Here is a 17,246-nt window from a genome sequence, read left to right on the forward strand (position 1 = left end):
CCTAAATTCCTCACAAGTTTCTTCATTCTGTAGCTTCCACCACTTGGTCTTCTTTTCTGTTTTCCCTATCTTCTTCTTCCTGACCTCCAGAGTCATCTTACACACCACCATGCGGTGCTGTCTGGCTACACTCTCTCCTACCACCACTTTGCAGTCATTAACCTCTCTCAAATGACCTCGTCTACATAGGATGTAGTCCACCTGAGTACTCCTACCTCCACTTCTGTATGTCACTCTATGTTCCTCTCTCTTCTGGAAGTAAGTGTTGACTACAGCCATTTCCATCCTCTTCGCAAAGTCCACCACCATCTGTCCCTCCAGATTCCTTTCCTTCACACCAAACCTGCCCATCACCTCCTCATCACCTCTGTTGCCCTCACCAACATGCCCATTAAAGTCTGCTCCAATAACAACTCTCTCTCCTCTGGGAAAACTCTCTATGACCTCATCCAACTCACTCCAGAATCTCTCCTTCACTTCTAACTCACAGCCAACCTGTGGCGCATACCCACTGACTACATTCACCATCACCCCTTCAATTTCTAACTTTAGGCTCATCATCCTGTCTGAGACTCTTTTCACCTCTAGAACACTGTTTACAAACTCCCCCTTCAGAATCACTCCTACCCCGTTTCTCTTCCTATCAACACCATGATAGAATAGTTTGTATCCTCCTCCAATACTACGTGCCTTGCTGCCCTTCCACCTTGTCTCCTGCACACACAGTACATCTACCTTCCTTCTCTCCATCATGTCTGCCAGCTCTCTGCCTTTCCCTGTCATTGTGCCAACGTTAAGAGTCCCTATTCTCAAACCTATGTTCCTGCCTTTTCCCTTCTCTCTCTGGCAACGGACCCTTCTGCCTCCCCTCTTTCTTCGACCAACAGTAGTCAAATTTCCACCGACACCCTGTAGGTTAACAGCATCGGTGGCGGTCGTATTATAAAACTTGAAAAAGGCCTTTCCAAAAAATTCCAAAACATATAAAATCCTATAGTGCTGAAAAGATCATGTAAAATAAAAAACAATTTTAAAAATATAATTTTATCTAACATATCTGACAATTTTACAATATTATAATCTTCTGATTGAGGGTCAGAACAAGTTCAGGGAGACATATGAGAAACACAGAGTTGTTTTCCTCAAATCCAACTCTGTCTTTTTGATTCACAGACCAAACATCAAAGTCTTTCTGCTTCCACAAAATATCAGCAGAGCCCAGAGGCCCCGGGAAGTGGCTCAGGTGAGCTCTTTTTCTCCACACTGAGCCCACTCCATAATGACCATCTCCATGCATGAACCCTGGCTGGAGCTAATTAACAGCCTATTACTATGCAGATGTATGCAGGGCTAAGAGCTAGCAATAAATGGGCCTGATGAACAGGAGAGTGGCAAGAAAAAGAGAAATGGGGGAATGAGATGAAGAGGGCCAAGAGGGGTTGGGACCTGGGGACACAGGCGGACAAAGAGTGGAATGGGAAAGGAGGCGCGCTAAAGAAAGGTTGGAGAGCAAGACAAGAAAAGAAGGACTGGGGGGTAGAAGGGGCAAATTGTATCAAGACACAGCCTATCAAAAGCGACTTGTTAAGACAGAAAATTAGTTCTCAGTACTTGAGAATATGCATAAACCAAATAAAGCCAAGTTTTATTTTATAATCTGAATTTTCATTAACCAGTGATTTTGGCTTAGTGTGAGATCCATTGACTGTATTTGAAATCTGGATCAAGTGAGTGTGATGTCACCATCCTAACAACCGCCGTGTTGGAGTGAAATTTTCATCAGCGAGCAGTGACTCATCTGAGTTGGTCTGAGTCACCATTTATATAACAACCACTCTCACCAATCAGGAGTGAGCTTGTTGGATGGCCACACCCCTACCACTCAAAGGCGAAATCCGTCCATTAAATGTTTTTATCATTGTACAAGGGAGCCAGCAGGCTGCACCCACTTTTATTGAGGCATCTGATTGGTCAGTTAACTTGATAATTGATAACTTGAAGATAACTTGAATAACTTGGACTACAGAAAAAAATATTTAACAAACAACAATTATTGAGAACATGTTAAAAAGTATCAGAGAAAGAATGGTTCTTCTGACCAACAGAATGACTGAGTAACAGCTTTTTATTTCTCTATAGCAGTTTATGGGATTTTGGTTTCTTGGAGACAGCAGGTACTTCCTGTTTTGAATGCCAGAGGGGAGGAGTCACTCAGTCCAGTTCTCAGATACAGTCAATGGGAAAATCAGGGTAATCTTGAACTTTTGCACTGGTTGTTTTCTCAGTACCTCCTATAGGGCTTTTTTGGAGAAGGTCAAGAGGAAAGAGCTGTGTGGATCCTTCCGACATAAGTAAACTATTATTGAATGGGAACTTAATCAAGAACTATTGGATCAAATCTTATATATAAGTGTATTGTCAAATTAAGTTGACAATATACTTTTTTAAACAAATGGTTTCTGTTTTACATTTGCATTACTTGAATTTTATTTTGAAGCAATTTACTTTGCAATTAAAAACTGAAAAAGATATTTTAACAAAGTTAAGACATTAAAAGAATCTAGTATAAGTAAATGCAGGTCATTGAAGGTGTTTGACAAAAAGCCCAAATAATGAAAAGTCTGACTCTGAAAGCGAAGAGAAGGAGTGACCACCCACATCCTGACTCACACTAACTGGAGAAGCCAAACGGCCTTCAGTGAATGATATTTTATTTATTCTCATTTGACCTTTCTCTAACAAGGCAGAACAATTATGAATAAATCCCACGTTCACTGCTGCTGTCTCTTGTCGTTCAGAAGATCCACATGAAGGTCTGCCAAACAGTTGCAAAGCAGAAAAGAAAATCTTCTTCTGGCGTTCACACAATTAATAAAGGCTGGCTCATCGAATTAGAAACCAATTTTGCAGTCGTAACTGCAGAAAAAGGAGGGTGCAACAAGATCATGTAATTAAAAAGGACCAGTCAAACGTCAGACGATGGAAAACAATCTATGAATAAATTAGCATAATGGAAATAGTGATGATGGATGGCTGCAGAAAGCTTCTTCTAAAAGAAGTCTGTCCCTTTTTGCTCAGGGCTGGGATTTAAATTAAGATCCTAGTTGTGCTTCTTGTTTGCCATGTTCCTTTGTAGCCGATTATATTATTAACTCACACCAACAGCTCAATGCAGATGTCAGGGGTCAGAATAAGAGTCTCCTAATCCTTTGCTAACATCACATGCAGTCGGATAAACCAAAAAAAAAAAACAGCAGCTTATAAAAATGGGACATTTTGGGGAGTAAACACTTTTAATTATTTTAATAATCTTTTTGTCCAAACCAGGATCCTGTAAATGTATCTGTACTTTTGTTTTTCTTAGAGTGAAGGACTTGTAATGCAGTATTTTTATAATAATCCTCAATTGTCCTGGATTGCCAGGACCAGATTGTTTTCATAGTCGTGCCTTTGAGCAAACATTCTCCCCAATTAAAACATTTACTAAAATTATCTAAGGGTGAATTTTGGACATATTAAACAGGAAAAAAATGACATCACAGCGGACTCAATTGTAAAAAAGAAAAAAAAAATTAAAAGCCACTAGATAAAAAATGTTGGTTGTATAGTTTGTTGATTTTTCAGCGTCATTAGGGTAGTGAGCATTCAAAAGCGGCATTCCACTGTTGCTTGCATTTGTTTTACTGTGAAAATTTCATACATGAACCCCTGGCTCAAGCTGAATGAAATAATATGCCAAACGATATGAACATATTAGGAATGTGGGCGTTAGGGCTGCACAAAATTGAGGAAAACTCGCGACATGCCATATTAAGGCCTGTTCACACCGGGATGAATTTCGCCGGCGATTTTCGCCGACGTTTAACGCCTCGTGACTAAACAAAGGGCACCAATGAGAGTGTGCACACCGACGCGAAAAAACGCCAGGCGTTAAAGCGTCAAAAAAAAAAAACGCCTCGGGTTCGTTTTTTTTTTTCGACGCGTCGCGTCGAAATCTACACGACCAATGAGAATGGCGCTTTTGCTCACGTGTCTGGAGCTTCTGAAGTTACAGTAAAACACAACTTGGGGGCGCTCAAACACAAAACTGCCTTGCTGAGCACACATACCAGCGAAGAAGATAGACGCCAAGTAGCGTCTACACACAGCCGCGAAGCAATAATGACGGACATTCTAAAACATCCCCGAACCAAGCAGCAGTTGGAGCTACTGGTGCTTGAAATATTCATGTTTTCTTTGTTTGATTCTGACAAGCGTGTAAATACTTGCTCCCTTCTTCTGAGTGAAAAGCGACTTTCAGAAGCGTAAAGTTGCGCAGCGCCACCTTGTGTACAGGAGTATTTCTGTTTTACATTAAGCGCCATCTAATGTCAGGGAATGAAATTGCATGTTCACTCCACTCATCGTCACCGAAAATCGCCTGGGTGTGAACACAAAAAACGTGGCGAAAAACGCTGGCGAATAACGCCTGGCGAATATTCGTCCCGGTGTGTACGGGCCTTAAGTGATCAATATTGCAATGACGATATAACTTGTGGTACATGAACAACCACAAACATAATTTCTATTTCATTGCAACTGTTTAATTTTAATAAGAATCATCATAGCTTAACACAAACTCTAAATGACCCTCGTCTACATGGGAGGCGAACATCTAACATAAAAGAGCTCCATCCTGATTGGTCAACAACGTGAAGGCATCCATCAGATTGGTCAAATGCATTAATGGATTTATTTGATTCTTTAAATACTTCAAGCTGCCTCAAGATTTTTTTAGCATATTTAAGATAACACATTTTCGCGGCCTTATGCTATATCCGTATTACAAAGCTTGATATTGCGATAACGATAAATTTGCAATTTATTGTGCATGCATAGTGGGCGTGGTTAACGAAAACCCTCCATTGCCAAAGAATACCAAAAATTTACTTTTGCCGATTGTTCTAAAAACTACATAGATCTGTAGTTGAAAGCTGCCATTTTGAAAACGATTTTTCTATGACTTTATCTCGTGCAGCAGCTGCTCAGACAATAGGGGCGGGTCGGTGGGAGGTATTGCCATACAACGTAATCTAAAACTGAACTTTAACTCTACTTTACTCTACTTTTTGTATTCAAACATTTTGCCCCCACAGAAAAGTCAAAGAAATAATTATCGAGCTGCTCTGAAACATTTCCAACACGATCAAGCAAAAACCTTTTTTTTCCTGATCGAACAATAAGTGTTCAGCTTCATGCCATCACAATGCAACTACTGATTCATCCACTGAAAAAAACAACTGTTTTGTACTTTTAACAACAATTACTGTCTTCAGCAAATAAGAAAAATGTGTTCTATTGTATAAGCTAAGGCTTCACTTTAGAATAATACACTCGGGCAACAAAAGCTTGTGAGAACGGCTTTTAAACCAGTGCTGAGAAGTAAATCAGTATTCCTATAGTTAAATGAGGGATAATTAATTTCCAGCAAACATGACTGATGTGTTTTAGCCTCCCAAGCTTGGCTGCTCTTCTAGGCCTTGCATGGATAAGAATCGATTTATTATTTCACTCACCAGCAGTCACTTCATTGCTTAAGATTTAATTAACTAATTGATTTGTTAAAAGCTTGAATACAATGAATACTGAATAAGCAGATCCTTCACACTGTTCTCACTAAAACCAGTTACTCGTGGACCAATGTTTTATTGCCCGTGCTTTTGACAGGGAGGTGCAATCACACATTTGCTCACTGTTGCTTTTCACCACCGTGCATCTGCCTGCATGTGTAAAGTTATTCTGTGTGAGTGGACTCACCCTCAGGATGCCTCGGTAATACGGAAATATGAAATGGAAATGGACTTACGATTGGTGGACGCTGCAGTTGTAGAAGACGAACAGAACGCTGGCAAACTTCTTCCCCGTCTCCTTCGACTTCAGGTACAAGCGAATGACACGCTGGTCACCTGACAGGAAACGGAAGCCAACGTTGAGCGACGCTGTCCTTCAAAATGGATTCTCACAACGCCACATATCCACAAACCATAAATATTGAAAAGCGTGAGCTCATATCACTGCATTCTGAAAACATCACACCACATCATCAGAACAGTTGTCTAAAGGTCATTGACACAACATTTTGGGGACTTTTTTTCATCGAGCTGCACCAGTTTTAAAGATTGAAGACATTTTTTTTTTTTAAATAGAAACAATTTTTCCTTGAAATCACAGTGACTTAGTTTTGCACAAATGTGGGAAAAGGGACCCGGGTTTACAGACACGTCACATGACTTTTTTGGGTCCCAGATGTTGGACTCTCATTTTTGTAGTTCGTTTCACATGCTGGTGACCCGTCACTGAGTGGTTTCCTTTTTCCCACGCTTAGCCTGTGTCCAGTCACACAAGTGCAAATGATGTGGAACTGATTGGAGACACAAATGTGTATCTGGCGTTATCCAAGTCAAACAATTAAGTAAATTTGGCTTTAATTATACTGGAAGTTCTTTGTTTACTTATTTTTCATTTTCTTTAAATGTAAGTAAGAAGTATTAAGTGTTTTGTTTACACTTTTCAAAAGCAACAAGTTGACAACAGGAAATGAGGACACTTTGGAGAGTATATGCACTTGTTCAAACAAAGGACTTTAGCCACTGGTGGCTCCTTTGGCAAAAAGCTAAAATCCAGAATAAAAAGGCTTTTCATCCTTAGAAGGCTGTTAGACGTGAAACATGATGACGTTTTTTAGGATTCCTCCGCCGGAGTGGATAATCGTTTCTGGAAAACCCTCGGAGAGACTCAAACCTCAGCTCTACAGCTGTCGGGAACCTAAGAGTCGCCCCGCTGACCGGTACCAGTCTATGGGACCGTTGGTGCCGGCCGGCAAAGGAAAAAACAAAAATAAAATAAAAAACCACCCACATTTTTCCATTTCATTTCCAATCTGATTCTGAAAGAAGTTTTTTCTTTTTTTTTTAGAACGACTGGATTCTCTCCACTACGTCCGACTTGTTCTTGACGCTCAGTGGCTCAGTCATGTTTCAAAAATTCATCCACGGTTTTCATAAAGCGGCTGCGCCGACTGCTAAATTACAACCGTCAGGGTAGCAAAGCTAACAAAAAACAAACACGTTTGGAAATTTTCTTTTGGTAGAAAAGATCCAGAGAAGAAACAGAAGAAGAGCCACTGTTGCAGCTAAAAGGTCAGGTGAGGCGGAAGTTGGGGTCTGACTTTTTTAGCTTCCTCTTTGACCGTTATGGACAAAGGCAAACAGTATATGATGGTTAATGGTTCCTAAATTCAATCCTAAATCTACTGTAGAAACAAAGTTTGAACCAGATGCAGGTATTTCACAGAGGATGAAGATAAACTTTACCCTCAGAGGTTAAGGGAAACTGGAAGGCAAAAAAGGGAAAAAAAATAAATAAATTTGGACACCGACTTGAGTCTCAGGTCTGTTGGACATAAATCTGGTCCATGGCCTAAAAAGGGTTTGAGATGACTCTCTTAGAGCTTACAGCTACAAAAAACTCCTTTGATGTGAGCCTTAAATGAAAGTCATCACCTGGTTCGACTGGAACTTCCTTGTTTTCATGCCTGAATGAGGTTTTTTTTTTTCCACACTTGATTTCTGAAAAGGGTATTTACCCTGATCTCGTGTGATGGGTGCAACATCTTTAGTAGAAGGAGACAAGCAGAAGATCCGTCCGCTGTAGATGCGTCCTTCCGTCTCTACGTAGTCCTCAAAGGAGCAGTTAACTCCAGCTGACAGGCTGGGCACATTCTGCGCTTGAAGCACCAGCTAGGAAGACAGCAGAAAAATGAGAAACAGCAGACATTCAAGTCAATCCACTTCATTACTGATGCCCCCCAGCAGGAAATGCGGCGCAGATCTGCGACTCTCAATACGCTCTGTGATTCTAACTCAAAAGGACAAAACTACCAGATGTATTTTATGACATCTTCCTAACGCTGTTGGTTCTGTCTTCACAAAAGCAGACATTTGTAATAAACAGGTGTTAGAGGTGTGGTTGATGTCAGTACCTGCACTTCTGACATGGTGACAGAAATGGTCTCTGGGTGAACGGAGAGATGGACGCACTGCTCCACTCTGCTGGTGAAACGCTGCGGCTCGTCAGCTCGCTCGCAGCGATCCCTGCGTGAGCATCTGCAGAGAGATTTCGCTCCAGTCAGATCTCAGAACTCAACTTTACACTCCCAACGTTCCTCCCAGGTGGTCCTTGTTGGATTGACAGAAAAGGCCAAACGCTGCTTTGCTTTCTGATGGAAAAAAAAGCTGTGTACAAATGGGAGAAACTTTAAATAGTGCTGGGATGCTGAGTTTCAAGCGTTAAAGATCTGAACACATTAAGTTCAACACATTTCTAAAGACCCACTCTGGTGAAAAATTGTGTTTTTGGTGTTTTTGTGGCATTTTTCTGACGATGAAGGACATAAATAAAGAAAATTAAGATCAAAATTGTGTTTTTTAAATATTTATTTTGTTTAAATCACTGTGAATCAGGAGCAAAAAGATTTAGTTGAAAAAAGATCAAATACACTAGGTGGGCCACAAACTCCCTGCTCTGAGCTTTCTGCAAAGTGGAGGGGAAGAGGGGGCGGGGTTGCCCCACGCCCACAGTCCCGCCCACAACTCAGAGCTGAATTTCCGATGCCTCTGCAGAAACGATGTCATGGAAAGCGACACAGGTTTCCAGATTTCTGGGAATGTTATGAACATAGATCAAAAGATGATCAAAGTGGAACTTTAAAGCCTTTGTAGAAATTTAGGAAGTGAATCTGCATCATTTTAGTAATTGAATTAAACCAACTTTCGGTTCTTAAGCTTTTCCATTTCTTCTAAAAATCATCAGTGTTTTTTAAGTGTTTTTATTATAATCAAGGTAGAACAGAATATTTTACAGCACAAACATGTAATTATGGAAATAAACTCATATATTTTGTTTTGAGTTTTTCAACAGTCATTTAATAGTTATAAAAAAAAAACTACTTAAGTTAATTTCTAGTATGAAATCATTCACATTTGGTTTAATGTGACAAGACGCTACAATCGTTTTTAAAAAAAGAGTCTTACAGTGGAGAAAAATGTATCAATTTAATCCAAAAGTATTCAAGATGTAAATGTTTTCAATAATGTATCATAAATACTTCAATATTTACTTAAAATACCTGAAAAACACTACATCTTAGCAGACATATTTATTGGAATACTTGTACAAATGAAAAGCCAGTGAGCATCTCCCCTTGTGGTTACCAACCCCCGGGCCCCGGACCGGTACCGGGCCGTGAATTAATTTACACCTGGCCTCAGAAGAAATAATTAATTATACCCATTTGTTTTTTTTTGAGTCTAGACAATCTTTTCTTTTGAAAATTATTTTATTTTTCAGGTTGCTAGTCCGTCCAATATCCTGCTATCCTGCGCAGCAAGAAGGCCCCTGGTTCCAGGGCCGGCTGGGGGACCTGAAACAGAACACCGATGGGGGACCTTTCTGTGTGGAGTTTTCATGTTCTCCCCACGTTTCTAATAATATTAATACATTTGTGTTGCATTCAAATAAACAGTTTCTTTGTCATTGCACACACCCCCTTATCCCCAGCAAATCCCCACCCCTCCTCCTCCTCCTCTGCAGTGAAGGGCTTGACCGGCCCGCAGTCACAAAAAGGTTGGGGACCACTGCCCTATAAAAACAGAGTTTGTACGAGGAAGTAGTTGCAGGGCTGCCCAGGGTCTCCATGATGGCCATAAACAGGATGAGTAAAACACAGCAGGGCTGCTGTTAACTGCAGATGACTCACTGGGACTAAAGCACGGCGCATTTGTAAAACAAGGTCAACTGTCTGCACTTACACGTTGTGTAGAACACACCAGCCACAGTGAGGATCTCCTGATCCCAAGCACTCTCCACAGGAAGTGTACTGCTCGCAGCTCTCCACTGATACACGAGTGACCTTAGGAGGGAAAAAAAGAAAAACACATCTGGTTAATGTACAGAAACACGTCTAGATGTGCCACACAGACAGTTTTAAAAATGCCGGAAAGATGCATTGACTCAAGTTCCTCAGACACGCCTGCTTTCGTTTTTTACATCATCGTCCTTAGAAAGCAGAAAAAAAAAAACTATATTCACATACAAAAACTATATTTTATATATAGTTTTTTTTCTTGATATTTGTTAAATGTCAAAAAGTAAAAAAATGTGCTACAGTCACAACTGAAAAAAAAATGCTCCATTTGAGGGTTCAGTCCACTTATTCAGGTGAAACTGGACTCTAACTTTTGATCTTGTGTAGAAAAACCAGCAGCTACTGTGAAAAATCTGGATCCTCAACCAACCTACATGCACGGTTTGGGATTGGGAACACCAGAGTGCATGAAGAAAATTTATCAGGTACTATGACCTGTTGGAGTTTCATGGCTGGTTTCCAATATGAAAAAAAAAACAACAACAATATTTTGAAGGTTAGGTATCACGTTTTTTTAAACACTAAAGTAAAGTTTTATATCAGAGACGACACACTCTGTCCTTGTAAGGCATTCTGCTCTTTAACCAACCTTGATGAACTCCTAAAATAATGAAGTATTTACCCAGCAGAGGGGGCTGTAATCAATAGCTTCCTATTAGGTTGTTAGGCTTAAGTTCATTAACCAATGGCAGCATGAGGCAGAGAATGGTTGAACTTCATAACAGAATTTATTTTTCACGTACAAAAAGTAGAAAAACAAGTTTTTGTTGTTAGTTTTTTTAAACGGCCTAAACATAACAAATGAATCATTGTATTGTATTGTGTATTTACAGAAGCCTCACAAAATTGCCAAACAGGAAACTTTGAGTGATACATGATTTCGAGTGAGACTTAGTGGCCTTGTGGTAGAGTGACTGGAAGGTTGTGAGTTCGAATTCCCACAGTCCAAAAACTTGCTTCATGGGCTAACTGCTGATTTGAAAGTTGTCCCAACCTGGGTGTACCCCACCTTTGCTGGCTCCTGAGTCCCTGTGACCCCTGAAGAGATTGAGCGGCTTTGGAGAAAGGACGGATGATGGAAAATGCTAAACAAAGTTCTCCAAAACTGACTTTATGTTGGATATTTAAAAAGTGTCACATGGCAACACTAAAAGGTTGCAGCCCTTCTTCTTCTTTCTCTTTCGGCTTTTCCCATCAGGGGTCGCCACAGCGAATCATCCTTTTCCACCTCACTCTATCATGAACATCTTCTACCCTAACGTTAGCCAACTTCATGTCCTCTGTTAAGACATCCATGTATCTCCTCTTTGGCCGTCCTCTTGCCCTCCTGCCAGGCAGCTCCATCTCCAACATCCTTCTACCAATATATCCACTATCCCTCCTCTGAACATGTCCAAACCATCTCAGTCTGGCTTCTCTGACTTTGTCGCTAACACAGGCAACATGAGCCGTCCCTCTGATGTACTCGTTCCTTATCCTGTCTAACCTGGTCACTCCTAAGGAGAACCTCAACATCTTCATCTCCGCTACCTCCATCTCAGCCTCTTGTCTCTGTCTCACTGCTACCGTCTCTAACCCATAGAGCAGAGCTGGTCTCACCACTGTCTTGTACACCTTTCCTTTGAGTCTTGCTGGCACTCTTCTGTCACACAACACTCCTGACACTTTCCTCCAACCGCTCCAACCTGCCTGCACTCGCCTCTTCACCTCTTTTCCACAATCCCCATCACACTGAACTGTTGACCCCAAGTACTTGAACTCCTGCACCTTCTTCACCTCAGTCCCCTGTAACCTAACGCTTGCAGCCCTAATTGTTACTATTTAGAAAAGTTGTAGTTCAGAGGTGTCAAATAGAGTTAAAGATCACCAAAGTAACGATGAGTTGATTGGATTTTGATTCACAAGCTCAAGTCTTCAAACGTTTTTTTTATTTCCATCCAAAACCAATTTTAAAAACGTGATTTAAACTGAACAGTTGAACTTCCATTAATAAAAGTATAAATTCAAGCAAAAATAATAAATTCAGTTTCTGTCTGAAAAATAAAATAATGACTTAGGAGAAAAATCAATTTATAAACTTAAAGAGTAAATTGATTTGTCCCATAAGGTCAATTTTAAACCAATTAATTGATTTTTAAACTCTGGTGGCCTGTCTCTTATCTAGCTAACCATGCACCTTTAGCTCCATTTGGGAATACGGCACCTGATCCGGGTAAACAGTAAATGTTAAGGTGAGAACATCTGGAAACAGTGTGATACTGACATCCCAGACCACTACAGATGTACAGATACCTGTACCTGATTGATGCTAAACCCAAAAACATAAAGAAAAAAAACAATAAGAGACAACAAAGAGTTAAAACATTGAAATAATAAAAATGTACAGAGAGCCACCCTTCTTCTTTATTATGTGATACCATTTGAAATCTTCAGGGAGCTTTAAATCAAAAAGCCCATCAATTAAAAATAAGCAGATAATCCGTGCTTATCATCTTCAGCGTCTACACATCTGTCCTTTGTGCCACTCCAATGTACATTTAGACATAAAAGCTTATGGCAGATTTATGGCACAGTAATAGCAACCCGATTCTGATATACTAATATAATGCTGCCGTCACTAGGCAGCAGCCTCTTACAGGACACCAAATGGCAGCAAATTGCAGTCATTACTTGTCGTGCGGCTGGACAAATACCGTGCAAGTAATAGAGTCTATCTGACAGAAAGAGGGGGGCACATGCCACGCTTTAACACAATGGGGAGGGAGAGAAGTTTTTTTTTTTTTTTCAATGAGGCTTTGTGATAGTGGATGATGTATTCCAATGGAACAGTTCAATTATTGAGTTTTAGAACACAGATAATGGGATGGGAAGGGAGGATGCTTAGACCGAGACTCTCTGTCTTACTAAGGCAACGGCCGGGGAGGGAGCGTGCGCGTTTGTGAGAGACACTGTAAGTAAAAGAGAGCCTCCTATTTACATTCAACATGATGTTTTCGTCCCCGGCCTATGTTGGCGACGTGGAAGCAAAGGGATCAACGGAGGGCTGTGGGGGAGTAGGGGAACGGACAGGTGAGTTGGGAGAAAAGGTATGCGAAGACAAAACAAACCGAGTCATAGGGAGGAAAATGCCCATTTCACATTTCATTTTAGCTTTTGACTATAAGGTAAAGTATTTGTGGAATTAAAAAAAAGAATCCAATCATGCTACTTTTTTACGCTTTTATAATATGGGAAAAGAGGCAGGAGAGAAGATAATGGGGAGAGGTTACTACAAATAAATAGAAACTCCAAATGAGCCTCTCTCCTTTTGCTCATGTTAGAAACCCTTAATTTGCCTTGTGGCCGACGAGAGCAATGGGGGGTGGGGGGGGTGGACACCAGGAAGGGAAAGGATAGATGAGAAGGACACACAAATGTAATTGCGACTGATGTTTCATTCCACATATGGGGCCCCTTTGGTCCCAGCTAGATGCAGTTATGGGCGCAGTGATAATTGTCCCATCTGTATAATATGGTGGAGAGTATAAGGTGCTATCACTTCACAATAGGCTGATGGATGGCTTGTTCTGCAAGGAAGCCCAGTGCTGAGATTGCTGTTCAAATGCAGCCTCCTTACAACCACCACAAAGCAGAAATGCAATTTATGGCAACAAAATGGGTGAAATTATTGGACCATGAAGCACAGAAAAAACTTCAAACATTACCACTTCCAATCGCATACACAACATTGAAACACTATTCTTCGAGATGGTAAACAAACGTCTTTATTTATTTTTTCGCCCAAATTTTATCATCACCTCTCTGACCTTCCTGCTACTTTCCTCGTCTGTCTTGACTTTGGCTTCACACCAAAAACTTTACAAAAGGAGGCTGCAGATCATCTCTGAAAAAAAAAAAAAGAAATCCTGAAAAAAAGGCAGAAAAGATGCAGCTTCAGGTTTTTCAAACAGGTTCTTGTCTTTCTAAGTTCTTTGACTTAAAAGATGTAGAAGATCATTCCGGATTCCACTTCTAAGAAGGTAAGACCTAAATGTCCACACATGAATTCAACCCTTCATCACCTCCTCATTATCACCACAGCTGTTTACCGCCTTCTTGTTTAGTTTTATTAGAGTTGGACAAACACCAAAGAAATGTGTTGTAAAAAAAGGCGCGTCACAGTTTATTTCCTCCTGACCTCCAAAAGCAGCAAATGCTGACTCAATTGAAAGTGGACCCTTTCTGAGGCACTGCCAGGGGTAGAGTTTCTCCAGCGTCCAGTCCAGCAGTGTACAGCAGCTAAATCAATACATGGAGGTACATCATCAGACCATTATGCCACAGTGTGAACCGCCTTAGTCAGACGGAGAATGTTTGCTGCCGGCGGGTCACCTTACAGACTTGTTTTACAAGAAGAGCCTTGACCTTGCCCTTTGAGTTCAGTGGGGCAAATATGGTCATGATGGCGGCACAACAGCGAACAGATCAGAGGCTGCGTGTCTACGGATTAAATTTTACAAGGCTCCAACATAAAGAAATGGTCCATTTTCCCAAGTTTAGGTTAAGAGAAAAGCTCACCTTAAAGCTGAACAATCAAAGGAAGACTTGTAATTACATGAAAAGAGAGCCACATGGGACAAGGGTACAGATGGAATCAATAGATTACAGCCTGTTCTCCACTTAAATCACTTACTATAAAGCAATTATGTGATGTCATCCACGGGGAAAAGCAAGATACAAGAAATAATTTGTGTCTTAGTGACGTCAACAGCAGAAATAGGTGACAGGATGAAAAATCTCCCTTACCGCACTGTTTTTATTAGATTGGTACAATCAGAACAAGGAAGTGGGAAACAACAGCAATAATAAAATTGATTTAGAGCCATTGTTCATTTTTATGAGAACAAAAATGATGAGATATCACCAAAGAGACAGAAGCGGATCCAAAGCTGGGGGCAGACAGAGATGCATGGAGTGAACAGACATTTGATTGTGTGAGTTTGTGTGTGTGTTTGTGTGTGCAGACAAGACCCAAGAGGAGGCATGTATAAATCCAGCCCTTGCTAATCGAAAGCCCTCCTTTTCACTGTGAATCAGTTTTATGTTTTCTCTCTATGAACGCCAGCGCTCACATGTGCGGCTGTACTGATATGTGCTCTGTATGCTGCAGTTCAATTCAACACATTTAATTACGTTCAAGTGAATATGGGAAAAGGTAAATTGCTCTGTCAAGCTGGGAAATGGGCTTTTTGATGTTTGAGCTCTCCTCACTTGGCATTTCTATTATTCAAGAAGTAGAAAGAAAAGGAGGGATGAAGAGGAGGACGACAAACAGGGTGCAGGTGGATCTCACCTCTGAAAGTGATCGGTGCACGGCTTTCAGGTGCACGGTGACCCTCGAGAAAACTTCCTGAAAGTGATGTCATCTCTTTTTACTCATCTTTAAAGCGCGTGTCCCTTTCCCCCTTTTTTATATACTTTGTCCTGATTTTGATTGCATGTTTTTCTGTATTAAAAAAAACTTGATTTTTATAGAAACAACCAAGATGGTTAAAAAAAAATAGCGGTGGTAGTGTGATGATGTGGGCTGACTTGGAGCTTCAAACTCTGCTGTGATGGTGGAACCATGAACTGTGTTTTTAACTCTAAAGAACCGACCGGATAACCATTTTAACTGATTGACAAATGTTTTTTATTTAATTTATTTTTTAGTGTTCTAAATTGTATTAATTGATTTATTGATTGATAATTGATTTATTGATTTATTATTATTTTGTTTGGCAACTGTTAATTGATGCTACCCAAGACGAATAAACAAAAACTAAAAACAAAAGAGTTAAACATAAAAAGATTTAGGTTCTGCAGGAGAACAAAACACCATGTCTGCCTCTAAATAGATCAAAAGGTAAAATAAAAAAGGCTAAAGTGGTCTAGTCATAATCACGTATCACATGCACACTTCATACGTGCAGCATTTGTCAAGTAAGGGGTGGTCAACAATGGTAACAGCTACATTGAAACCATTTTGTTTTATTAAAACCATTTGGAAGACAAAAATTTGCATTTTCTTTGGCTATCTTTCTGCAAAATAAAAAAAAGTACTTGACTTATCCAGCATATTAAAGTATGATGATGAAAAATAAAAAGCACGAACTTCATAGTTTTTTTTACAGCACCACATCTTACAGATATTTATGAGCTCTACTTCCTGTGAGAGTTTCTCTGCTGCTCTTTCAAAAGGTCGCATCTAAAAAGCAGGATTGGAGCGTGATTTCTAGGAAGCTTCTCCCCCCGGCAGCAGACCTGCCTCCTGTCACTAAACCAACACGGAGAGACATGCAAGAACATATCACAGCTTATCAAAAATAAAACATGGCTTTTAATAATTCAGAGGGACTTTCTGGTGCCAGCAGCAGCCATCTTTATGCAGATGGAAAGACATGAAAAGAAAACAACTTACTTGCAAATTTATATGTAGTTCTAAAGATGTTTCAATAGAGACTGATTAAGACATTTTGTCATTTTTAGCTCTGTTAATTGCACTTATGAATAAAGCCGTGGCACAAATCTAACATGCATGCATCATTCTGTGAACCCTTTTTAAAATATTCTTTATGACTTTTCTTTCATCATTCCAGGCCTTCAGTTCATGCCCTGTCAAACTGGCAGCGATGCCATCTATTTGTATCAATTACACTTCGCTTCCTCTCTGCGCTCTTTCAGACACATGGAAGTCAATTAAGCCTAATCACTGGTATATTACGCAGCAGCTCCGTCTACATACCGGGGAAGTCTTGATGAAGGTTATCACATCAAGGTCATTAACCGCAGTGAGATGAGAGGACGATGCAGGTACAGAAAAGAGACTGAAAAGGCTGAACACAGTTTCAGACTCATCAATTACAGCATTTTAGATTCAATCTCATGTTCAAAAGATGGTAGTTCCACTTATGTTCTCCCACCTCCTCCATGCATGCTCTGGCTTTCCATCAAACCGCAGGGGACCAAATGTGATCATGTCAAATGAGAATTAATCCCTTTGGAGCGTTTCCATAACAAACGTAACCAGAATGCGCCTAACAACCCATCAGTTTCAAGAGGAGATGAGGGTGAAATGCGAGCTGGCGCGTTAATGGACTCAATTACATCAAGATTTTTGGTCTGTGAGTAAAACTTGAAAATTAAGACACCTTCTGAAAACTTCAAGAGGGAATTTCAATCTTTGAGCTGTGCTGGAAAGTACTGGCCTCATAAAACTGTCTCTTGATAAAGTTAGAAATCTGACGTAATGGGATTAATGTAA

At 40.3% G+C, this 17,246-nt stretch overlaps 1 protein-coding gene across 2 annotated transcripts in view; it reads right to left on the reverse strand.

Annotated features, from left to right (window-relative positions):
• The window catches only part of plxna1a (plexin A1a), a 263,334-nt gene that overhangs the window by 113,888 nt on the left and 132,200 nt on the right, over nt 1-17,246 (reverse strand). For both annotated transcript variants that reach the window (XM_020704420.3, XM_078949962.1), the window contains 4 exons: nt 9,849-9,949; nt 8,021-8,144; nt 7,625-7,778; nt 5,846-5,945 (listed from right to left, as the gene is read on the reverse strand). In XM_020704420.3, the coding sequence (XP_020560079.1) occupies nt 5,846-5,945; nt 7,625-7,778; nt 8,021-8,144; nt 9,849-9,949 (479 nt within the window). The remainder of the gene's footprint in view (nt 1-5,845; nt 5,946-7,624; nt 7,779-8,020; nt 8,145-9,848; nt 9,950-17,246) is intronic.

Source organism: Oryzias latipes, chromosome 7 (assembly GCF_053564925.1).
Source record: "Oryzias latipes strain Hd-rR chromosome 7, Olatipes_Hd-rR_3.1".
In the NCBI taxonomy this organism is placed as follows: Eukaryota; Metazoa; Chordata; class Actinopteri; order Beloniformes; family Adrianichthyidae; genus Oryzias; species Oryzias latipes.